The sequence below is a fragment of the Jaculus jaculus genome, chromosome 6, assembly GCF_020740685.1.
Source record: "Jaculus jaculus isolate mJacJac1 chromosome 6, mJacJac1.mat.Y.cur, whole genome shotgun sequence".
NCBI lineage: Eukaryota > Metazoa > Chordata > Mammalia > Rodentia > Dipodidae > Jaculus > Jaculus jaculus.
The window spans coordinates 152974864-153000350 of record NC_059107.1 but is presented as its reverse complement, the minus strand read 5'-3'; the positions used below and the strand labels follow the sequence as shown (position 1 = coordinate 153000350).

The window sequence follows — 25487 nt, the reverse complement described above, 5'->3', positions numbered from 1 at the left end:
CACCTGCAGCAGCTCCAGGTCTTCAGGCTCTGCTTGGGTGGGCACCAGCTCCGTCAGCATCTCTGACATCACCCGTACATTTCCACTCACCATCTCCAGCTCACTGCGCAGCTTTCCAATCTGAAAGGCACCACTGTGAGGGAAGAGAAGCCGGGAGCCTGTGCTGCGCCCAGCGACAGAACTTGGCCCTGGTGTTTCCCAAAGGAGTGTCCTGGCAGCACCCTCTCTGGGCAGCCTCCCTCCTGACTCCTGTGCACAGCCTGCACTCGGAGGCCCACGGAGGGCACACCCACCAGACAGACCCCTCACAGAAATGCTACCAACCATTGCCATCTTCAAACTAGGAGCTAAGTCCAGGGAGAGGCAGAAAGGAGTGTGACCAGCTGAGGGAAGGAGCCACCGAGCCCGCCTGGGAGATCACCTGTACCTCCTGGGCTAAGGTTGGCAGCTAACGAGGCCCTGGGGGATGGTGGCCTCCCCAGTGGAGTTAGGAGGCTGCAGGCCCCGACTGCCTGAGAGGACAGGGATCTCTCCACCCCAAGGTGAACTGAGAGTCTGTCTTGCTCCTGGTCTGCTTTAGTGCCCCAAGCTTAGCCAAGAGTGAGTCCTGGCCCTCCTACCCGCCTTGAGCTTGAAACTCAGATTCAGTACTTGTTCCAGTGATCAAAGGGAGCCAAGCTGTGAGGCATGGGGACATATTACCAGTAAAGGTGCTCAAATGTCCTCAAACAGATGAGGTCGTGGGGGCCACTGGTATAGGTGTCTTTGTGGTGGGACCTATGTATCTTCACGGACCCTACACTGTGAAGAAATACATGAAGGCCCCCAAGGTGTGTCTGGCTGAAAACTCTTTTATCAGGGGATAACTCATGGGTCTGGCAGCTAGGAGGTCTATCCTAAATTGTTGAATTCACCATTTATTGCTGTGGTGGTTTGATTCAGGTGTTCCCCATAAACTTAGGTGGTCTGAATGCTAGGTCCCCAGCTGATGGAGATTTGAGAATTAACGGGTGTTATATATAGCCAGTTTCCCCTTGCCAGTGTTTGGCACACCCTTCTGTTGTATTGTCTACTTTGTGTTGACCAGGGGGTGATGTCTGCCCTCTGCTCATGCCATTGTTTTCTCCTGCTATCGTGAAGCTTCCCCCTTAAGCCTGTAAGCCAAAATAAACCTCTTTTTTTTTTTTCCCCTCAAGCTGCTCTTGGTTGGTTGATTTCTACCAGCAATGTGAACCTGACTGCAACAATTGCCATCTTAAAAAGTGCCAAGCACTGAACACATACTGCCACAGTAGACCTCAGATGCCCTCACTTAGCTTGGACAAATGAAGAAGTGGGCACTCAGAGGCAAACAGAGTGTTCGTTATGGTACCCCACATCTATGACCCACAGTGCTTGGTGTCCTTGGCTTGGTACGCTTGGTGTGAGTGGAGAAGCTGTGGATCGTCAACCTGACACATACAAAACTGAAGGGACCCGACCACAAAGGAGCCTGGGCATTCCCTCATGTGCCCCATGAGGCAAAAAGGGATTACGAAATTTAACAACAACACTCAGTTTTGTTTAAGAACCTTCTAGCACTAGAAGTGACCAGTGTTGGTTCACATAGATGCTAGAATCATGGCAGAGTTTTGTTTTTTTTTTGATTACAGGGCAGTTTTACAATTTTTTATACTTCATTAATTCTTTTGTGCAGTGTGTACATCTTCTCTAGTAATCTTTGTAATTCTGGGGATTGATGTCATAATTTGCAGTGAGATAGCATGGACATTTTCCTGCGAACACACAGTGACTGAGCACACAAGCTGTCAGTGGGGGCAGCCCTTTGCAGAGCGCTGCCTTCTCCATTTCCATCCCGCTTCTGTCTTTACCACCAGCACACCCAGCCACTAAGCCTTCACACTTAGCCCACGATGGGTGTGAAGCTTTTGAATGCCTCAAAAGTGAGCACCCCACTGTGCAGGCCTCAACCCTGGCTCAGCACGACATCTCAAATGACCAAGCACCCAGAGAACAGCCACCTGGTCTCAGGTAGGTAACCCTCCAGAGGCAGCCACAGGCCTCAACAACTGCGTGAGGCCTGGTGGGAAGCATCAAAGTGCAATGTACATGAACTTTATAGTTTGGTGCAAATGTTTAATTCTTGACTTCAGCCAGAATCTCATTTCAGATGAAACTTCATGTAGCCACATTATTCACCAAATAAAGCAGAGCAGCTCTGGTTGAGGGGGCTGCCTGCGGGTCATTTCTTTACTTGTCATGATGCCCTGGGGCTCCATGGAGGGCAGAGTTTGGAAAATGGATAAAGGAGGGGCTGGAGAGATGGCTTAGCAGTTAAGGCATTTGCCTGCAAAGCCAAAGGACCTTGGTTTGATTCCCCAAGACCCACATAAGCCAGATACACAAGGTGGCGCATGCGTTTGGAGTTTGTTTGTAGTAGCTGGAGGACATGGCACACCCATTCTCTCTCTCTCTCTCTCTCTCAAATAAATAAATAAATAAAATTTTTTTAAAAATAGAAAAAAGGAAAAAAAGAAAGAAAATGGCTAAAGGAACTAGACTGGACTGCCAGTAGTTAGGCAGGCCTGAGCTTGAATCCCAGTTGACTCTGATGAGCTGTGTGACTCTGGGTGAGTGAAATTTACCTCCTCCAGTCTTATGCTGAAGACAGGAAGTGTGAGGTACCCGGCTGGCTGCGGGGAGGAGGAAGGAATTTCCAGTGACAGGTTCTCCCTGACACCTGCCCTGACCTGATGGCTCTGCCAACAGGCTGGTCTGTTTACCTGCTCAGGAGTTGGCGTGATGGGTGTGTCACCTGGAAGCACGGCTGGTGGGGGCAGAGGGGAGGCCTGCTGGCTCAGGTCCCCTCGCTGACTGGTGTCAGAGCTCAGGGAGTCCTGTCCTGAGGGCGTCTCTGAGTTGAACACAGTCTGGGGACAAAGGACAAGGTGAGAAAGGTGCTGCCCATTCCTTGGGGGAGCCCCCCCACCCCTCCCCCAGCTCTCCTCACCCTCTGGGGCGTGTGAATGGGTGACAGCATGTCCAAGTCAGTCATGGGGAACTCCAGGCCCTTCCTCCGCAGGTCCTCGTACACGGCCACAACACCTGTCAAATCAGGCGAGCTGCGGAACGCGTCGGCCCAGGACTGAGAGGGGACAAGGGGACATGGCCGGTAACCACTGTTCACCTTCTTCCCCATGAGCCTGCCCCGCCCTGACCTCCAGATGGGACAGAAGTGCTTCCCTGTTTCCTTCTCGGTTCTCTGACTACGCGCGTGTGGCACACCACCAGGGACAAGCTTCGCCACACTCACGAGTAGCTGCTCAGAGGCTGAGAGCCAGATGTGGATGGCAGCAAGGGAGCCCGGGCCCCGGCCGCCCTCCCCAGGCATCTCGGCCCTGGCGGCTGCGGAGCGTACCTGGATGAGGCTCAGCACCTTGTCGTGCACGACGGTGGGTGGGTTGTTCTTGGGCAGGATGGTCCTCACCAGCACGCCCTCCACAAAGTCCTGGCTGGCCACCAGTACGTGGAAGCGGTGCCCACAGTTCTTGACGCACGTTTCCAAGACCTGCAGCGCGAGAGACGCCGGGAAGAGTGCCCCCATCAGAGAAGTACCCAGCTGCCCCTTCGAGGCTCCTCCGAGATCGCAGAGGAGAGGGCACTTCCTGAAGGGAGCGTGGGGAACGTGGAGGTGGCAGGCAGTGCTGTGTGAGGAACTGGGACACGGAGAGGGTGGTGGGCTGCCCGAGACTCCGTCCCTGAGGAAAGACGGCGTCAGGGCCTCCTGCACCCTGAGGTGCACCCCGACCCCACTTCCAAGCTGATGTGCTCTAGAAGCGAGGTCGCTCTCCGTGAGGAATCACACACCCTGAGCTTCCCCATTGGTGATGCAGTGGCCTTCGGACCAAGCACCGGCCTTCCTTCCCTGTGGCCAGCAGGATGGCCCTTGCATCACGGTTTATCACACTGTCCAGATGTGCTACTCGGGGGAGGGCAGGGTAGGGGGCATTCCTGCCCACTCCCCAGGCAGACTGCCCTGAAGCCCAGATGCTTGCTGTGCCTGGCACCTATCCTGGCCTGGCTCACTGGTGTATGGTGGTCAGGCCTGTTCCTGGACACTGGCGTTTGTTTTGGGGACACTCAATATGTCAGCCACAACCCCTCCCCTGGCCTGGGTTTACTAAGTTCTTGTCTGCCAGTGGTGGTGAAGGAAAGTGGCCCTGGTATGTCTGCTCCCCATGCTGGGGGCTGAGAGGACCTTTCTGGCTACCCTTGCTTGTTATCAACATCTACCTACAGTGTGGATCAGAAGGTCATTTGCCCATGGTCCTTTCTAGTATCTGGATAGAAAACCCAAGGGTGGAAAGGAATCCCACTGGGCCCAAGGGAGGAGGCTTTCAGCAGATTATGTTCCAGCATGGTCATGGTCACAGAGGACAGACAGGTACTCACCGTGAGAGCCAGCATGACCTCGTGAAAGTTCTTATTCCCCACAATTCTCTTCTTCACTGCTCGGAAGGCATCTTTGGGACTGGGCAGAAGGACAAAAGGAAGGATGGGCTTAGACAGGGAACCTCCTTCCTCAGAACTGGAAGTCAAGGGCCTAAACTCAGCAAGTCCTGCAAAGTTAGAAAGGCTAGGATCTGGCCCGCCCCCTTGCACCTCTGTGTCCAGGTTCTTTATTTCTTATTACTTGTTTGTATGTGTGTGCGTACGTGTGAATGCAGAGCGTGTGTGGAGGTAAAATGACAACCTTCGAGTGGGCCCTTTCTCATCTGTCCAAGTCAGGCACCTTCTTTCTGGACCTTGCTCTGCTTTGGGTGTGCTTTGGTGCAGCACCCCGAGTTTCCAGAAAATTCTCTTGTCTCTGCCTCCCAACTTGCTGTCAGCGTCAGGGTGCTGGGATTTCAGAAGCCTGCTATAGCTTCTTTTGTTGTTGCTGTTTGTTTTTTGAGGCAGGGTCTCACTCTAACCCAGGCTGACCTGAAATTCACTCTGTAGTCTCAGGCTGGAATGTGAACTCACAGTGATTCTCCTACCTCAGCATCCCACATGCTGGGATTAAAGGTATGCACTACCATACCAAGCCTTTTTATTTAAAAAAAACAAAACATATATATATATATATATATATATATATATATATATATATATATATATATAAATAAAAATATATATATGTGTGTGTTTTTCAAGGTAGGGTCTTGCTGTAGCCTAGGCTGACTTGGAATTCACTATGTAGTCTCAGGGTGGCCTTGAACTCACGGCGATCCTCCTATCTAAAGGCGTGCACCACCATGCCTGGTACTTCTGTCTTTTTATGTGGGGTCTGGGCATTCAGCTTGATCCAATGAGCCCTCTCTCCAGGCCTTGTGTCCAGGTTCCCATCACGTGGGATCCTAATGCTCCACCACGGCCTTCTCAGGAGAGCCTGACAGTCTAGCAGGAACTCTCAGCCTGTGGTCCCTGGGTTTCTTGTCACAGTTTTACTTTGGGGGAGTTGTGATGCTTGTTAAAAATATAGTATTGGGGCTGGAGAGAGGGCTTAGTGGCCAAGGCACTTGCCTGCAAAGCCAAAAGACCAGGTTCAATTACCCAGGGCCCATGTAAGCCAGATGTACAAGGTGACGTATGCATCTGGAGTTCATTTGAAGCAGCTGGAGGCCCTGGCATGCCTATTCTCTCTCTCCCAAATAAATAAATAAAAATAAAGTAATCAAAAAGACATACAGTACTGAGGGCTGGAGAGATGGCTTAGCAATTAAGGCATTTGCCTGCAAAGCCAAAGGACCTAGGTTCAATTCCCCAGGACCCATGTAAGCCAGATGCACAAAGGTGGCACATGCATCTGGAGTTCGTTTACAGAGGCTGAAGGCCCTAGCACACACATTCTCTCTCTCTCTCAAAATAAATAAAATAAATTAAAAAATATATAGTACAGGAGGGGCTAAGAAAATGGCTCAGCAAGGAAAGGTGCTTCCTTGCAAAGCCTGCCCGCCGGGGGTTCAAGTCCAAAGCTACCCTTGTAAGCCAGATGCAAAAGTTTAGCACTTGTTTGTAGAGGCAAGAAGTCCTGACACACGCATACCCATATGTGTGCTGATAAATAAGTAGGTAGATAAATAAATAAAGAACTAGGAGATGGCCCGGCGGGGAGATGGCACTCAGACCTGACTTTAATCCCTGGCATCCACATGGAAAGCTGGGCGAGGCTGCACACCATGAACTCCAAATGCTGGGGGAGGGGAGACAGGAGAATCGCTAGGGCTCACTGGTCGGCTGGTCTGACTGAAAATGGTGAGCTTCAGGTTCATCTCAAGGAAACAAGGTGGAAAAACAATAGAGAAAGACACCTGGTGTCCTCCTTTGGCCTCCACATCTGCACACACCACATACTACACGCACACCAAACCAAACCAAACGGGATCTCAGGCCTCACCCTGGAGCACAGGAGCCAACTTCTCAGACAGTGGCCCGCAAGGTTTGTAGTGTCTATGCTCCCCACATCCCCAGGGACTTGTAGGTACTGATGTTAAAAACGAACGTCCTGGGCTGGAGAGATGGCTTAGCGGTTAAGCGCTTGCCTGTGAAGCCTAAGGACCCCCGTTCGAGGCTCAATTCCCCAGGACCCACGTTAGCCAGATGCATAAGGGGACACACACATCAGGAGTTTGTTTGCAGTGGCTGGAGGCCCTGGCGCGCCCATTCTCTCTCTCTCTCTCTCTCTCTCTGCCTCTTTCTCTCTGTCTGCTGCTTTCAAATAAATAAAAAATAAACAAAAAAAATTTTTTTTAAATATCCTGCAAACAGTGTTCTGTGGCCTGGCCAGCAGCTCCTCCACCAGCCATCCATCCTTCAAGTCTTACCAAGTGGCCCCCACCCCACGCTGCTCCTAAGGCATCATCCGCTCAAAGTAGGTCCTGAGGGGCAGTGGCGGTGGGGCCCAGAAGGCCTCTGAGGAGGCAGCCTTATAGTCCAGCCCCGAAGGACAGGAAGGTGCAGGGAGAAGCAGGAAGGGGTGGTTCAGGTGCAGGAGAGGCTGGGCCAGGGGCCTGGTGAGAAGCCTGGTGTCTTTGGGGGGCAGAGAAGAGAGGTGGAAGGGAGCCAGGAGAGCCGGGGCATAGACTGGAGCATGGCTGTACCTCAGTGCGCTGGGAGGCTGTGAAAGCCTGGGGTCTCCTGCTCTTAGTCTCTGCTGACTCGGCTACCTCTAGCTCCAGCCTGGGGCTTGGCCCTTCCAGGACTGCTCCAGGCCCTGCCCCAGCCCTCCATGCTCCTCAGCGGAAGGCCCACGATGAAGCAGCCCCAGGGCTTGCATCTCTCAATGGCTCAGATGCCACGCAGATCTGGAACCTTCCCCAGGCCCCAGTCTTGGTGTAGCACCTCCCTGGGCCAAAACGATCTGGAAACCTATAATGAGGAGGTGGCCCCAAGTGTCGCCCTGCCTTCCGAAGGCTGCACGTGTTAGGGACAGCCATGTGAGCAAGAACATGTGCTACCTTAAGATTTGAAATGCGTGAACAGACCAGACCAGAGAGCAGGGAGCCTAACCTGCTGCAGAGGTCCCAGGGACACTGGCGGGCTGGCAAAGGGCCATTGCGACTGTCTTGACTCTACCTGCTTGTCAGTGCTGACCCTTGGAGGGCCACACAGGGATAGTGTGGCACACTGGCAAGGTCCTGGACAGGGGTGAAGGCAGAGGCAAGGCCTCCTGCATGTGACTGTGGGCCTTGGAGGCAGCAAGGGCCGCAGTGGGGGAGCTGAGGCGGGTAAGGGCGCCTGCCCAGAAGGGTGAGTGTTAACCAGGCAGCCTCAAACAGCTCCCTGCCTTTACTGAGCCACTTCTAGGAGGGGCTGGCTTCAGTTCCTGGTGGCACCGGATCTTGAAGGTCACCCATAGACCCAGGCATTTCAAATCTTAAGGTAGCACATGTTCTTGCTCACACGTGCAGCCTTTGGAAGGCAGGGCGACACTTGGGACCACCTCCTCATTATAGGTTTCCAGATCGTTTTGGCCCAGGGAGGTGCTACACCAAGTCTAGGGCCCGGGGGAGGTTCCAGATCTGCGTGGCATCTGAGCCACTGCTCAGGGAAGCTATATTGGTATTGGTCACAGCACTTGGGGCCAGCTGACCACTCACTGTGGCTTTTAACTTGTCTTTTTTGGTTTTTCGAGGTAGGCTCTCACTCTAGCTCAGGCTGACCCGGAATTCACTATGTAGTCTCAGGGTGGCCTCGAACTCAGAGCAATCCTCCTACCTCTGCCTCCAGAGTGCTGGGATTAAAGGCGTGCACCACCACACCCGGCTGGCTTTTAACTTTGCATCTCTGGGCCTCTCATCCACCTGATGAAGGGGCAAGACTGGATCACAGTCGCAAAAGGTTTAGGATTCTACATTCCTGTCCAAATGGGGCTCCAGACCCTGTACCCGAGGGCCATGATGGGGTTGGACTCTGTGGGTCAGTAGTGGTGGGCTGAGGGTGGAGCTCTCTGGCGGGGCACAGTCAGTCCTGATGTGTGCTGCAGTGTAGCCCGCTGTCCCAGCACCCTGGAGAGTCCTCACCCTTCCTCGGTCTCGTTGATGATGTCACAGATCTCCATGTTGAGGGCCCAGTCCTCGCTCTGCAGGGAGCCATCAGTAGCTTTCTCTGAGGAGAAGAAAGCAGGAGTCACATAGGTGTGGGGAGTCCCCTGTGAGCAAACTTAAAAGAGCGGGGTGAGGTGGGAAGGGAGGTGCATGGGGGGAGGAAACGAGACGACAGAAGCCAACAGATGCTTTCTGGGCACCCAAGATGCGCCAGTTTTGCACACACTACCCCACTTGTCACTGCGAGTAGCCTTGTCCCCTGAAAGAATGGGAACCCGTGTCTCAGCGAGGACTGGGCTGGGGCCACCAACTGGGGCAGGCCTAGTCCCAGAGGATCCGACATGGTAACAGAGACCGGGGATGCTAAAGTCAGCTCCGTTTTACTTTGTCCTTTAAGTTGGTAATGGTCACATGGTTCAAATGCAAAATGTTCCAAAGGTGTAAATGTGTGTCCCTGCCCCAGTCTCAACTTCCTAAAGGCACCCACTATAATCAGTTTCCTCTACAATCTCCTGGGGACATTCTTCATGGGACCTGGCGTCCCTCTGAGTCAGTTTCTGTCCACACCCAGAGCTGCCTCAAAGAGGGGCAATCATTCAGGCAACACTCACACACAGTAGGTGAGCAGCGGGTGCTGGCCATTCCTCCTTTTCCTTCTGTTTTTGTTGGGGTGTGTGTGTGGGGGGGGTGCATGCGTGGTAGACAAGCACCCTATCCCTGGAGTATCACCCCGCCCTGGTCTTCCTTTGAAACCACCGTGACCATGCAGGACACACTGCACTGTCACAGGGCTGCATGAGCGCCACGTCCTCCGTGAGATTTCCTCGCTGGGGCGATTCTTAGGTGAGAATTCTAAGCCTAGAACCAGCCTGGTACCACCAACCCGGAGCAGGCCGCCCTGCAGCAATGCTCTCACGCTCGAACCAAGCCTTCCAAGATCTTGGTTAGGAGAGTGGGGCTTGACTTCAGCTCCACCCTTGGGCCCTAGAGCCACACAGCTGCCGGGCAGCGAAGGCAGGAGGGTGGTGGCCTCACTGCTGGGTTATGGCCAGGGAAGAGATGAAGAAGGGGTTTGTTTTGAAGTGCTGAAGCCAGGCACACTTGGGAGGCTGAGGTAGGAGGGTTGTCATGACTCTGAGGCCATCCTGGAGCTGCAGAGCGAGTTCTAGGTCAGCCTGAGCTGGAGTGAGACCTTGCCTTGGGAGGAAAAAAAAAAAGAAGTGTTGAAAAACTTATTCCTTCCCCAAACTGTCTACTGAGTGTGGCTCCCCCTCCCACGTGCTTCTTAACTTCAGGACTCGTCAGGAAGGACCAGGGACCCTCTAGCAGGCCATGACCTGGAGCTGCTCATGCAAGACAGCCTGCTCCTAGTGCACAGGCCACGGCCCGCTGTCATATGGGCAGCAGGCGTCAAGTCATCCATGACCTTCAGCCCATGTCTAATGACCACAGCTGTCCTGCCAGTCCCAGCTCCCAAGTCCACACCGTACCCATTCTCTCCATGTTCCCTTCTTCCCCTGACTGCTCCCCATGCTGTCCCAGAGGCACGTCTTGAAACCTGGAAGTGACCACGTTCTTCCTGTGCCTACAGCCTTCTGGGCTCCGTAGGCCTCAGCCTGGCTTACAACCCCTTCCATCATACTTGGACCTCTCAAGTTATAAACTGTGTAACCACCAGCATCGTTACCTGGCCATACAAAGCAAGAGATTTAACCGTCAGCCAGCAAGGCGTGCCCTCATCTCACTAGTAAGGAAGCCAAGACAGAGGTCAGCCCTTCAAAACACCCTCTCCAGTGGCGATGGGCAGCTGCTACAGCAAGGCAGACGCCTCACGTTCTGCCTGGCTCTCAGTGCCATGAGGAGCTGGCATTGCTAATGTCCTTCTGGAACTTCCTGGAACTGCGCACTTTGCCCTTCCTGAGCCAGCCTCCTGCAAGTCCTAATGACCACTAATGACCCCTATCACGCGCAGAGAATGACAGCACCCTGCCTCTCCGGGGACAGCCAGCCAGGAACTGCAGCCACGTGGAAAGGCAGAAGCCAGGAAATCACAGTGGGAGGCGGTGGTGCAGAAGGGCCCGGGGAGCAAGTCTGAAGCCAGCCGGTAGTTGCCAGGGGTGGGCAGAACCTTCAGAGGATCAGCAGGAATGGGGAGAGGCAGAGGCAGAGGCGGCGGCATAGGTGAGGTAAGACCCATGTCAGTAGTTTAAGTAGAAGCCAGATGAGGTGAGGACTGGGTGACATCTGCGCTGACTATCAGTCCTTGGTCCTTGCTCAGGTCCCCTGGGTCGGGGTGTGGCTGGCACGGCTGGGGAGTTGCGGACTCCCTGCTGACTTCCCATGGGGAGGCGTGCCCAGCAAGGATAGAACTTTGAGCTCACAAGAATTTGAGGATATTGTCATGTTTTGTTTTTAACTAGGAAAACAAGTCAGCTTGCTATTTTAAGAAGAGGAATAAAAACACAGTGGTTACTAGTCACCCAGAGAATGATAACTGACTCTCAATCTGCAGCTGCTGGAAGTGACCTTTAAGGGCTGCTGGGCAGTGGCTGGCTCCTGTCTCCCCACTCCTGAGGGACCAGGCCTGTAACCCTGAGCTGTCACTAGGGGCTAGCTGATGCCTAAGGCCGGCAATCCTGCCATTGTGGGTCACCAGACATTTGTCAGTTCGGTAGTTTCTCTGCCCTGTCTTGCGCCTGGTGTAGATACCTCCTATCCACTGGGCCCCAGGGCTCTGCCTGGTACAAGGGCAAGCTTCCCTTCCTTCAGAGACTTACACCAGGCAGTGGCCCAGGCCTGCTGGCCTCACCTAACTCTGGTGCTGTTCAGCGCAGGTTGAATCCTCCTCACTCCCCTCTGTCTGCGGGTCAGATCAGGCTGCCTGCCTGTCCCATCGCGGCGCAGCTTCTCCAAGCCTATAGGCCAATGACAGGTAGAGGCGGAAATGAGCAACTGTGGGGTGTGCCTGGGATTTGGGCCAAAAGGAAGAAATGAGTGGTGACCAAAGGCGAGACACCTGCCTTCAGCCATGTCGCAGGTAGCTGCTGCGTGTCTCGACCCAGCTGTTATTTCCAGAAGTAACCACAAGCCCGGGCCATGGTGGCCTCAAGGAGCTCTGCTCTGCGGCCCGGGCCGTCTTGCAGGCGCTCAGCGGGGCTAATGGCAGCGCACGGATGTGAGTCACTACCATGTCTCTCACCTGCTTCATGATGGGCCGGCTCTGTGGTGTGCCGTCACCTGCCCAGAGCTGGGCCGGCACCCCCATGTCCTCCCCAAGAGTAAATCTTACTAGCACTCTCCTCTGCTAAAAAGGTCCATCGTCACTGGGTGTGGTGACACACGTCTTTAATCCCAGCACTCGGGAGGCAGAGGTAGGAGGATCGCCCTGAGTTCGAGGCTACCCTGAGACTACACAGTGCATTCCAGGTCAGCCTGGGCTACAGTGAGACCCTACTTTGTAAAACAAAAACAAAAACAAAACAAAACAAAGGGTCCATAGTTCCTTGCTGCCACGGGCCATAAACCTGAACTCCTCAGGGGCTGCGGGATGGAGGAGTCTCCACCTTCTGAGCTCTGGTTCTTTCAGGTCCTGGGCTCTGCCTAGAAAGCCATCTTCAAGCAGCCAGGCGTCCAGGATACAGACACACTCACAGGGTATGCAGTGCGCACCAAGCACAGACAGAACCCTCTGCACGCCTAGTGACACAATCCCAAGGGAGAGGGTGGAAAAAACGGGCAACAGAGAGGTCTGTACCTGCCCACGGTCACATGGTTGGTAAGCGCAAGCAGAGATCTGAACCCAGAAAAGTGTGCCTCTCACACCTACTCTCTGTCTGTTTCATCCCTCCCCAACCCCAGGTAAAGTCTCACTCTAGACCCGACTGACCTAGAACTCACTCTGTGGTCTCAGTTTAGCCTTGAACCCACAGTGATCCTCCTACCTCTGCCTCCCGAGTGCTGGGATTAAAGGTATGTGCTACCATGCCTGGCTTGTTTCATTGTTTTAAAAAAATTCTTTAGGTAACCCAGGCCCAGAAAGCCAAATGTCACATGTTCTCTCTTAAATGTGGATCCTAGCTACAGATGATTAGACTTCTATGTGAGTAGGAAGAAAACTCAGTAGCAAAGGCCAGTAAACTAGAAAAGAGATATAAAGGGAAGAGAAAGGAAGGGAGAGGGGTACTTAATAGGATGGTATTGTACATATGTAAGTAGAAGAATAGATTAATGGGGGTGAAAAGGCCCAAGTGAGGTCATGGGAAGAGACTGAGTAAAGAAAAGGTGGAGGAAACATACTTTTTTGGACAATGGAACACTCAGGAGCCATAGATTGTTACTAGAATGTTGACAGTACTAGGGATGTGATGCTTTCCAGTGAGTTGTTGGCGAGGGAGGTCCCTGATGCCCCCAAAACATTATAGGCCATTGCTGAGGCCCTTGGTTTCCCACCAGGAATAGATGGTAAGACCCTATTGCTGGAGACTCCACATACTTGGGCTGCAAAGCCACTGAGAAATCCTAATGGAGCTAAGCTGAAAACCTCCCCCATGTAGACCAGCTGACAGAAAGCTGGAAAAAGCTATGCTGCATGCAGTTCAATGGAGAGAGAGAAATCACCAGTGAAGACACTCAACAGTGGACACTGCAAACCTTATATTTGGCCAGCCAGGCCAAATGAGCCAATGGGTGCAATCGTGGCACGTCTGTCATGCTGGAAACCAACTGCCCTCTAACTGGACTAGAGGCCCGCTCCATGGGAGGGAATATATTCCTGATACTGAAAACTTAAAACAGGGGTAGTCATGAGCGCTAGGGTTGTAATGTCTGCTGCTGTCTGGCTAAATGTATACACTATGCTCATCAAACTGTCCAGTAAGTACTTCTCTTAATGTTCATACCCACATATTAATGCTACTCTCACTTTTGGTAGAGAATCTTCTCTTTTCAGATGGCAGTGACCTTGGGATTACTCACAAGGCATCATGGTGCTGGAAAGAAGTGACCGGAGTGCTCAGCACTGCAATATCTCTATCACACCTTCCAAGGCTCAGGGTCCATTGTAGAAGAGGTGGCAGAAAGAATGTAAGAGCCAAAGGAAGAGTAGGACTCCCTACAACATGCTCCTCCAGATACAAAATGGCCTGCATATCCATGACTTCACAGTGCCTGCCACTACCTACACAAGACCATCATAAAAGGAGGAAAAGATCATGACATCAAAACAAAAGAGAGACTGATTGAAGGGGAGGGGATATGATGGAGAGTGGAGTTTCAAAGGGAAAGTGGAGGAGTAAGGGCATTACCATGGGATACTGTTTACAACCATGGAAGTTGTTAATAAAAAACAAATTAAGAAAAAACAAAAAATCTTTAAAAATATTTTATTTGAGAGAGAGAAGGAGTATGCTAGGGACTCTTGTCACTGCAAATGAGCTTAGATGCATGCACGACTTTGTGCATCTGGCTCTATGTGGGTACTGGGGAATTAAGCCCTGGCTAGCAGGCTTTGCAAGCAAGTGCCTTTAGCCACTGAGCCATCTCTCCAACCCTCATTTTTATTTATTTATTTATTTTTTTTTTTTTTGAGGTAATGTCTCACTCTAGCCCAGGCTGACCTGGACTTCACTATGTAGTCTCGGGATGGCCTTGAATTTATGGCAATCCTCCTACCTCTGCCTCCCAAGTGCTGGGATTAAAGGCGTGTGCCACCATGCCTGGTCAACCTTCATTTTTGTAAAATATGTAATGCTTTGTGAATTTGTGTGTCATTCTTGTGCAAGGGCCATGCTAATCTTCTCGTACTGTTCCAATTTTAGTATGTGTTGTCAAAGCGACCACTCTTGGGCTGGACAGATAGCTTACTGATTAAGGCATTTGCCTGCAAAGTCAAAGGACCTTGATTTAATTCCTCAGGACCCATGTAAGCCAGATGCACAAGGGGGCGCAGGCATCTGGAGTTTGTTTGCAGTGGTTGGAAGCCATAGTGCACCCATTCTCTTCTCTCTCTCTCTCTCTGCTTCTTGCTTGTTCTCTCAAATAAATAAAAAGAAAATTAAAAAAAAAGCAAGTATTCTTTTTACTTTTTTTTAAAGTTTTTCGAGGAAGGGTCTTTCTCTAGCCCAGGCTGACTTACCTGGAATTAGTCTCAGACTAGTATTGAACTCACAGCAATCTTCCTACCCCAGCCTCCTGAGTACTGGGATTAAAGGATGTACCACCACACCCAGCTTAATTTTGCTCTCTCCTCCCCCCCCCCCCCCCGAGGTAGGGTCTCGCTCTAGCCCAGGCTGACCTGCAATTCACTATGCAGTCTCAGGGTGGCCTCAAACTCACGGCAATCCTCCTACCTCTGCCTCCTGAGTGCTGGGATTAAAGGTGTGTGCCACCATGCCCGGCTTAATTTTTTTCTTTTTGAGACAGAATCTGACTATGTAGGCCTGGCTGGCCTGGAATTTACCTCTGTCTCTGCCTCCCAAGTGCTGGGATTCCAGGCATGAGCCACCATGCCCTGCTTAATAAACCCACACTCTTAACCACTGCTACGTGCACATCCAGGCTTTTGGGAGTTATGCGTGAGTAAAACCAGCGCCACCTTGCTTGCAGCAGATGTGCGGCCCAGAGGAGACTATGATATACAATGCAGAAAGTAAGGCTGACTCACAGAACCATGGACCACTGGAGATGGCTCAGTGGTTAAGGCGCTTGCTGCCTTAGGTTTGATTCCTCAGCCACCTGCATAAAGTCAGATACACGAACTGGTGCATGTGACTGGATCACAATAGCAGCAACAACAGGCCCTGGCATGCCCATTTCTCTCTCTCATAAATAAAATTATATTAAAAAAAAAAAGACCATGGGCTGAGTCAGCACAGCTGTGGGGTTGGGATGCAGAGAGGAAATGAGTTGGCTAATCCCCCCCACGCCCCGCCCTGAACCTGCTCCTCAGCTGGGCCTCCTCCCGGCTGACTGTGTTCCTCTTCCTTCTGCGAGGTGACAACCTCACTGGAAAACAATGACCAGCTAGCCAGCAAGTGTCAGCTTGTGCATGACCCTCCTCTCCCGTCGCCCTGCGCTGTGCCCGCCTGCGCTGGGGAGTGTTCGCCCCTCTGTGAAGGCCACCTCCACCTGCCTGGAGCAGAATCCTCTCCGCCACCTCTGGCCAACAGAGGGGCAGTCTCTGCATGCTTGTGGGACAGTGGACACAGTGTCCAGGCTGCCAGGTGCTCAACTCCATGCTGAGGGCTGCAGCTCCCTGGCCTCCCAAGCACTCATTGCTCTCCCCCGATCAGCCTGCATGCTAAAGACAGAAAGAGTCTGGGTCAGACCTGATTGAACTGCAAGCCTCCTGGGAGCTGCCACCCTTCAGACTTTTGTCCGTCAGGGTTAGGTCTCTTGTCTGTCCAGAACTGCTGCTGCCCAGCTTCTTCATGAGACCTCCCCAGAGAGGGCTGGAGCAACCCTGGGCTTCCTGGAGCTTGGAGATTGGATGCAGGTGTGAAGATGGGCCCGGCCCCTCTTCCACAGCTCGGCTTCCTCCTGCGAGGCTCCGGGCCAGCTGGGTCTCACCCAGATGCCTCTCTACTTCGGAACACGCCTATTCTTCTGAGAATGTGCCTGGTTTATTTTATTTTATTATTTTTTTTGGTTTTTTGAGGTAGGGTCTCACTCTAGCCCAGGCTGACCTGGAATTCACTATGGAGTCTCAGGGTGGCCTCGAACTCATGGCAATCCTCCTACCTCTGCCTCCCGAGTGCTGGGATTAAAGGCATGTGCCAGCACGCCCGGCTCTGTTTTGTTTAGTTTTTTTTTTTTTTTTTTAACTCAACTCCTAGGCCAACATCAAGGTCAGGTTTCTTGCGCAGGCACCCTGAGTCCTCCTGCCTGTTCCTGCACTCCACTGACCAACAGCTTTCTGCCCAGACCACAGCGCTTAGCAATGCCTAGTGGACTTAACAATGCCATAATACTGGTTTCTGTATCCATCTGTCCCACCAGGGGGTAGATTAGAGCTCATGAGCCACCTCTGTTCTCTACAGGGGTGGGACCTGTCCCTGGGAAGCCTGCAGGACCTGCTTGCTGAGTGACTAGATGACGAGGAGGCCGCGTGATCACCTGGACAGCACTGCAAGAAGCTCCTCCCTGCTCTGGCACTGCTGGATCCTCTGGTAGCTGCTAGGGTGGAAATCCCAATCTTTCTTCCTACTGACCACCCCTGGAATATTTTCAGGAAGTTCCAGTCTTTCCTTACTCAGCCCTAACATCCTCACCTGGAGCCAGTTGACTAGACATGACCCTGACAGTGGTCACCTCCCCTCGTGAGTGGCACCCTGGAATTCAGGCCATCAGTGTGCGCTCTCACAAGCTGCTAAACTGGATCCTGGGATTCTGTAGACATTTGATTATAAACTGTTCATGAAGTCCATGGTGTGGGGCTGTCACCAGCTAACTTGTGCCCTCAAAGACTCCGTCCTCTGGCTCATGCTATTTCACTTTCTTGGTAGCCCCTTGCAGCATCTCAGGCCACCTGAACACAGGTGGATGTCTCTGGGGTGGTCCCTGGGAGGCTTCTGCTCCCTGGAGAGATACTGTCAGCTGAGCTCCCTGCCAGGAGGAGGAAGCCAATATGTAAAGCGCATCGATTCAAAGAGAAACCTGGTGGTTCCCTTTGAGTCCCAAGGGGCAGTAGAGATGTGGGAAAATTCGAAGTGTGCAACGTGGACAGACTCGGCCTAGTTCAGGCCCTGACTTCAGCGCTCATCAGCTGCGTGGCTCTGGGCGGACTCCTTCGCCTCCCTGTGCCTCAGCTGCTCCTGGGAAGCAAAGAGAAACCTCCCAGGCTGTGTGAGGAGGAGATGAGATGTGCTTCAAGCATGCTACGTCCACCGAGCACAGGCTAAGCCCCCAAACAAATACTGCCCACTATGAAAGTAACACCAAAGGATGTTCTCAACACGTCAAGCCTTCCCATGCAAATGCTTTAAAATCACATCCACGGGGTGGCCAACGTTCCTTTTTCTTTCTTTGAGTCAGTAAGTTGCCTTGAAGCCCATTTGTCCAAATGAGCAACTCTTTCCAGAGTCAGCCTGGAAAATTCCATCGGTTTCCTAAGTTGTTGGACCGCCCTTCCTCAAAACCGCAGCGCTGCCCTGTCATTCTTTAACCACAGGCCACAAGAGAAGCCCCATTGAAGCTCATGGAGCTGCAGGGCCTCCAGCTTCCTGCCCTGCCCCTGTAGGGAGCAAAGCCACACAGCAGAGGTAGGGGGCCAGTGTGTGACGACCCCCAACTTATGCACAAGATGTGCTGACAACCTGGGAAGCAGGGGTGGAGCCAGGGCCGGGATGGGTTAGAATCCAGAGCAATGGGACAGAAAAAGATACATAGATAGATAGATCGAGAGAGAGAGAGACAGAGACAGACAGACAAGTGACAGGAGTGACAGAGCGATCAGTGAGTGGGCTTACTGGTTTTAACTTTAAGGAATAGGCCCACGCCTATAGAGGCTTGGCACATGCAGCCTCCAGCAGAGTGGAGGCTCCGGGCCACACACAATTCCAGTCAAGGGAAGCGTGCTGCCAGATTTCCTGTTTGCTCTGTGGAGGTCAGTCTTTTTCTACTAAGGCTTCAGTTGACTGGACGAGGACGAGGCCCACTCGTATTACGGAGGGCAATCTGCTCCCATCCAAGTCTACTGATTACGACACTAATCACATTGACCAAGTACCTTCACAGACACATCTAGATTATCCTAGCAAGTGGTTTGGAGCTGTGTGGCCTAGCCAAATTGACATATGAAGTGAACTGCCACAGAGGTCATCCTGCACCAACCCAAATTGTTCGAATTGTAGTGGACACCCCTGTCTGTCCTTAAATTCTGTCAGCTTTGGCCTGTGTGGTGCCTCCATCCCTGTGGAGGAAAGCCCAGTTCTCCACTTAGGGTGTGGAGCAGCAGTGTCTGGGTGCTTTTGCAGTATTCTATCAATGGCCAAATTTCCATGTCCCTTGAGGGGAGAGACCCTCAGAAGGTATGTCACATACCTGGAGGGTGGAGCTGGCACCTGAACCCAGCTGTCCCCATGCAGACTCTACTGTAGACCGCTCAGGTCTAAGAGGTCCAAACATGCTTCCTTAGAACATGTAAGGTGGGCACAAGGACAAACAGAGACATCCATATTGTCACTCCTCTAATGTCAAGTAGAAATAAAACAGGAACCAGAGCATCAAGCTATAATTTCATGGTTAATTACATCAGAGGAGGCAAATGAGAAGGTGAGCTGATCAGAGGAAAATGCCATGAAAATAATAAGAAAGATGGCAGTCTGGAGAGCATTGGCTTTCATTAAAACCTCTTGGTGGTAGAGAAAGGAAGGGAGGAGGATACTTAATAGGTTGATATTGTATATATGTAATTACAATGATTGTAATGGGGAGGTAATATGATGGAGAATGGAATTTCAAATGGGAAAGTGTGGGGGTGGGGAGGGAGGGAATTACCATGGGATATATTTTATAATTGTGGAAAATGTTAATAAAAATTAAAAAAAACAAAAAACAAAAAAAACCTCTTGGGTCAGCTGGGCGTGGTGGCTCACGCCTTTAATCCCAGCACTTGGGAGACTGAGACAGGAGGATTGCCTTGAGTTTGAGGCCACCCTGAGACTACATAATGAATTCCAGATCAGCCTGGGCTAGAGTGAGACCCAACCTTGAAAGACTAAAACAAAACAAAACAAAACACCCTCTTGGTCAGCAGGTGAAGAGTTAACGTGTTCTGGATTTTCCCTGTTTCTCACCTGTTGATAGCCCCAAGCTAATTAGCCACTGAGGGTCCTCCCCACCCCAACAAGCTAGACAAGCAGAAATACAGGACTTTACTCTTATTTCTGTGAGCTCCAGAAAGAAAACCTGTTCACCAGATCCATGCAGTCAGGCAAAGGCCTCAATTCCCAAGAGACTGGGCTCCACCCCACAGCGGAAACCTGACCCGCCTGAATGTGGCCACCAGGGTTTGCTCATATCCCAGGCAAACAAAGACTGCTTTGGAGTTGGGGCCCTGGGATGGCACCTTAACTCTGCCACTACCTTGTGGTCCAGGAACAATGTCAACACTAGGGAAAATTCCCATGGCTAAGAGGACATCTGTCTGGTGGGGTGGACACCAGGCCAAGCACCTCACAACACTGTGACATGGCCACCCCGCCTGCCAGGTGCTATGATTAGCTTCATTTTACAGATGCGGGAACCGAAGCAGAGAGAGGTTAAGTAACCGGCTCCAGGTAACGAAGCTGGCGTTCTGACTCGAGGTCACCCTGGCCTTACTAGCACTTGTCCAGCTGCTGCAAAGCCCTCTAGACACTACCCTGTGTCATCCCCAGGACAGAGCGCTGGCTTCTAATGTAGAGTGTGCACTCATGGACTAGGAACCTGAGGCTTTAAGCTATGAAGTCTTCCCCAGGTCCCCCATGGGTAGGGACCAAAAGTCTGGCCCATGGACACGCCCCTGGCCACAGCACCTCATACATCTGGGGTGGTGCTGCGGAACTCCACTTTGGGAAAGATCACCTCCCCTCATTCGGCCTCTGGTCAGCGGCTCTGATCCAGAGGTTAGTCCTCTAGCAGCCAACGGGCCAAATTCAATCTCTCTATGGACCGAGAGCTACTGATGATCTTGACGTTTTAAAAAAGGCTGGAATCAAAGCTAGAGGGATAATAATTAACAGCATGTGAGCATTACATGAACTTCAAATCCCAGTCCCCATAGTAAGGTATTTTTTTTCTCTCTTTTTTTTTTTTTCAAGGCAGGGTCTGACTCTAGCCCAGGCTGACCTGGAACTTACTCTGAAGCCCCAGGTTGGCCTCCAACTAATGGCAATCCTCCTATCTCAGCCTCCCGAGTGCTGGGACTAAAGGAGTGCTCCACGGCCCTCAGCTAAATAAGCTTTTCCTGAAGCACAGCACATTCTTTCCGTTACCTTAGTCTGGCTGCTCTTAGGCAATAATGGCCTCGTTGGATAACTGCAACAGATCACATGGACCACAAAGCCACAAGGACTTACACTGAGCGGTCCTTTGTAGACTGATCTTGGTCTAATCCTCTCTGCACAGAGGTCCTTCTGAGCCTCCCTCCCACCATCAGTGCTGGGATGCTCTCTACCAAACAGATAGCCAGCTGACCCATCTCGGACAGACCCAGGGATGGCTGTGTGCCCGGCGCTGACCCCCCTGGGTTGTCACACTCTGCCCTCTGCCTTGTGCCATCTGAGCTCTGGCTCCTCTTCACAGTCTGTTGCTTTTGCCTTTTACCTTCGATACTTTCCCATCCCGGGCGCCCTTGGCCCTGCTCTCCAGACCTCTGGGGAGAAGAGGGTGTGGAAGCACCTGTGTTGCATCATGGCTGGGAGATGGGTGACGGGCAGACGGGGTCTGGAACCAGCTTTCCTGACAAACCAGTCTGGTATCTACACTATGGCTCCAGTATCCACTCTGGTTTCCAGCCCACCTTCTTCAAAGGTCCCCAGGGTCTGGAGTGGCTCCCTGGGAGTCCGGAGGATCCCAAGGACAGCACTGATCCTTTTTTAATTTTCTTTTCTTTCTTTCTTTTTTTTTTCCGAGGTAAGGTCTCGCTCTAGCTCAGGCTGACCTGGAATTCACTATGTCGTCTCAGGGTGGCCTCGAACTCACGGCAATCCTATCTCTGTCTTTTTTGAGACAGGATCTCACACCTCACTCTGTAGCCCAAGCTGGCCAGGAACTCAATGTAGGCCAGGCTAGCCTCAAACTTACAGTAGTTGGCTTGCCCTCAGCCTGCGGAGTACTGGGATTATACACTCCAGGCTCAGTGCCGAGCTTTTCTTCACTCTCCTCTCCTGGGTCCAGCCTTAGGCTCTGTGTTCTGCGCCGATGTCTACCCCCACCAAGCTGACTGCCTGTGGAATGGTCCCCAGGGAATGACTACATCAGTCCTGATGTCCGCAAGTAGATTCTAAGTGCCAGCCTCAAGTCAATAGCCAGAAGTGGAAAGTGGGAGTCTGTCTCCGTAACATTTGTCCTCGGGGCATACCTGGGGAGGGGTCTAAAAGCCTTGAGAAAGGAGGACTATGTCACCACCACTTGGCTATGAGTCGATCGGGCAGCGACCTGAAGTGTGCACAAACCCCTGCCATGTGGCTAGAGCAATAATGTGAACCTAATGAAAAGTTAAAATGTACTCTGTGGGCTGCAGAGGTGGCTTAGTGGTTAAGGCACTTGCCTGTGAAGCGTAAGGACCCAGGTTTGATTCTCCAGGTCCCATGTAAGCCAGATGCACAAGGTGGCACATGTAGCTGGAATTAGTTTGCAGTAGCTAGAGGACCTGGCATGCTTACTGTGTCTCTCTCTCTTTCCCTCCATCTGTCTCAAATAAATTAAAATTAAAATTAAAAAAATAAAATAGTTTTTTAAAAATATGCTCTGAGCAGCCAGAGGGGGTGTGGTAAGTTACAAGAAAACAGCCAGGGCTGCAGTGACTCTGACAAGTGTCACTCTCCCTAACACTCTCAGGGTCACCATGAAGACATCTGGTATTTATTCCAGCAGTCATGGCTGGCATATGGTATTTGTTCATATAATGTTCATGTCCTTTCTTCTCTCTCTCTCTGCTGCTGGGTGTCAGCACCATGCTAGGTGCTGAGGGGTCAGGTAAGTGACAGGCAGTTTGTCTAGCCGATTAGAGAGAGAAGGATACAAAGTGACAAAGGGGAGGTATGAGTGTGCCCGTGGCGCATCTAGCACGAGTGACGAGGAGAGTCACACAAGAGCTGAAGTTTCCAGCACGCTCACACCAGGCCAGGCACTTTCTGGGGACTGGACTGCTTCATGCTTACAACTGCTCTCAGAAAGGGAGCTCAAAGCATGTGAAGTGGGGGAGGCGGGCAGGGCACCCCTATGTTAAAGCTGCTACAGGCTGACTGGCTACAGCTTCGGGACTGTGGAGAGAGTCGGAATGCTGCAGATCCAGAGCTACATTACCCTGGGCTACTGTTAGTACCTTTAATAGCCATTCATTGTCCACCTTGTGACTATCAGATAAAGCCTTTTCAAATATATCAACAGACACTGGCTTCCACCAACCCAAAAGCTAAGAATGTGGTCAGATAGATAAGAAAAGATAAAGATAAGAATGTCATCAGATCACCTGAAACCTATGCTAGAGACTTCCCTGCTGTGCAGTAACGCATACTTCATATTCCTACCAATGTATTTCAAGAATTTCTTGATTTTTGATCTTGCTCTGTAAGTACATATGTTAAAAAAGAAAAAGAAAAAAAAACTTTATGAAACCATTTCCACACTGGAGCATGTTATTTGGGGTCCTGAACCCATGTTTCTGGGCCATGGTCACTCATATTTGGCTCAAGAATAAACCATTTTATTTTTTTATTCCCTGTGAGGCGAAGGCTGTGTTTTGAATTGACAGGAGGCAGAGGATAGCAGAACAGAGAAAATAGAAATTGGGTTAGAAAAGGTTAGGGAAGGCTTCAGGGAGGGAGTGATCATGTCAGGTGCTCGGCTTAGGGGACACAGGAGCAGCACGCATCAGGGTGCGTGTGGACAAACGGTGGACATGACAACACTGTACACTGAGCATCATTAGAGCTCACTGTCCTCTGGGACGTCTGTCCTCTAAGGCTCCACTCTCAACAAGGACATGTTGAAAAGGCATCAATTTACTCCTGCAGCAAAGAGGAGCCTGCTTTACAGGAATAGAAACAGCTAGAACTCAGTTACCAGTTAACACAGCCAGTCAGGCTCCACTGGCATAAGCTGGAGGTCCCAGCTACTTGGGAACTGAGGGGGAGGAACTCCGGATCCCAGGAGTTAAGAGGCCAACCAACCTGTATAACATAGAAACTCTGTCTCAAAAAGAGCCCGGGCGTGGTGGCACACACCTTCAATCCCAGCACTCGGGAGGCAGAGGCAGGAGGATCTCCATGAGTTTGAGGCCACCCTGAGACTACATAGTGAATTCCAGGTCAGCCTGAGCTAGAGTGAGACACCTACCTCAAAAAAAAACAAAAAAAAAAAAGCACATCCAATTTGTAGTACTTCTGCCTGGACATCTAAATTAGTGCTCCTCCACCTCACTATGTCGCTCTGGCTTGAGCTCACAGTCCTTCCGTTTCAGCCTGCTGAGTGCTGGGACCACAGGCATGTACCACCTGCACCACCACGCCTGCCTCTTCCGCACCCTCTCTAGCTCTGGGTCAAGTTTCAGTAGCTCAGGGCAGTACATTTTCCCTTTGCTACCAATCCACTGGAGTGTTGGGTAAGTCTGTCTTTCCACTCCCTGGGATCAGAAGGAGATGCAGTCAAGCCAGTATTTGGAGACAAGCTCCTTCCATGCTGGCCTCAAATTTTTGGCAATCCTCCTGCTTCAGCCTTCCTAGAACTGAGATCACAGGCGTGAGCCACAGGTTTAACTTGTGGTCTCCAGCTACAAGAGCATCGCTTGGCAACTTGTTAGAAATGCAAATTCTTGGCATCCTCCCAGATCTACCAGCTAGAAGTTCTGAGGTGGGGCCAAGCTCTCCTGGATATTTATTCTGATGTGAAGTGGTGTGTGTGTGTGTGGGGGGGGGTAGCTTGGGATTCCCAAGGTAGAATGAGGCCACAAGTGAGACTGGGTTTAGGGCTCAGTGGTGCTGACGCACAGCAGCATTCTCTCTGGCCGAAAGTATTCCTTGCCCAAGGAAGGCAACCTTCAGGGTAAGAAGTGAAGCTGCTTTCTGACTAGCTGAAACCCTAAGCCCAGACGAGCTTTTCCAGAAAGTCTCAGGAATATGTGGCTGGCTTTCTAAGTCGGATTGCTTGACATATTTTTGAGTCGAAAGTCTCAAATAGAGCTGCCTTCTTTTCAGCTCCCAAACAATGACTCAGTGTGGGGCGTGTGCCAGCACCTGGGCTCCTGGGGCATCCTGGTATGTAAATTCTGGACACCACCTCTCCCTCGGAATAACCGACCACCTCAGAAGAACCGCCGACAGCCACAGTGGCAGATATAACAGAACTGGGCAACTGACCTTAGGAAGCTTGGCTTCCAAGACAGAAAGAATGGAAAGTCTTTTGGGAGCAGAGTAATGTAGCTCAGAGGATAGAAATGTTTGAAGGCCCTAAGTACTGCATATATGGGGTATGGTGGCCCATGCCTGTAATCCCAGCACTCTGAAGGTGGAGGCAGAAGGATCAGGAGTTAAAAAAAAATAATTATATTAAAACAATTGATCCAGCTTTCCCAATGTGGGCCCAAGGCAAAAAAGCAAACCAAAGGAGAATTCACAGTGCTGCCGGATTTCTCCACCATCCATTCCCAGAGAAGTGCAGCCATTTGGATTTCCCAGGACACACCTACTACAGTCTGGCCATTCCCAGGGATTCCTGGCCCCACTAGGTGGTATCGCAGAGACAATGATAGCCAGTGTTAGGCTTGTAAAACGTGGCCATATGCCAGGCAGTGTCCTTTGACTCTCGCTTATTATCGTTTCTAGTCTGCAAGCGAGTCCAAGGTGGTCTGGGCCGTCATGCCCTAATTACGGGCCAGAACGCCACGGAGGCTGCGTCACACTGGCTCCGCATCTCCAGACCGCAGCGCGCGGGAGGAGCGGCTCAGCCTCCGTGCCGGGAGACCCGGGCTCCCCCGCGGCCGCGCGCCTCGGCAGGTGCTCGGCTGCCGGGTCTCTATGAGCCGCCGTGGACGCAGGTTTCCCCGATCCCGGGAGAAGGGAGTCCAGCCCTTCTCAAGGTATCGGTACCGGGGGAGCACCGCCAGCAGGATCGGGGCGCGACTCGGCGCCCTCTCACCTCCCAGTCCCTTTAACCCAAAACTTTCTCCCTCCACTTGGGACCCCAGCACGCGCACATTGG

The 25487-nt window shown here is 51.8% G+C and overlaps 1 protein-coding gene and 1 non-coding gene across 2 annotated transcripts in view; both read right to left on the bottom strand.

Moving 5' to 3' along the window:
* Positions 1 to 25487, bottom strand: part of Tom1 (target of myb1 membrane trafficking protein) — a 39213-nt gene that overhangs the window by 13324 nt on the left and 402 nt on the right. The window contains exons 2-7 of the mRNA XM_004650256.3: positions 8565 to 8649; positions 4453 to 4531; positions 3419 to 3568; positions 3011 to 3145; positions 2784 to 2930; positions 4 to 120 (exon numbers count right to left, since the gene is read on the bottom strand). Coding sequence (XP_004650313.2) covers positions 4 to 120; positions 2784 to 2930; positions 3011 to 3145; positions 3419 to 3568; positions 4453 to 4531; positions 8565 to 8649 — 713 coding nt within the window. The remainder of the gene's footprint in view (positions 1 to 3; positions 121 to 2783; positions 2931 to 3010; positions 3146 to 3418; positions 3569 to 4452; positions 4532 to 8564; positions 8650 to 25487) is intronic.
* LOC123461853 lies at positions 14323 to 14426 on the bottom strand. The gene has a single exon (XR_006637917.1). It is a non-coding gene; the product is annotated as a U6 spliceosomal RNA (small nuclear RNA).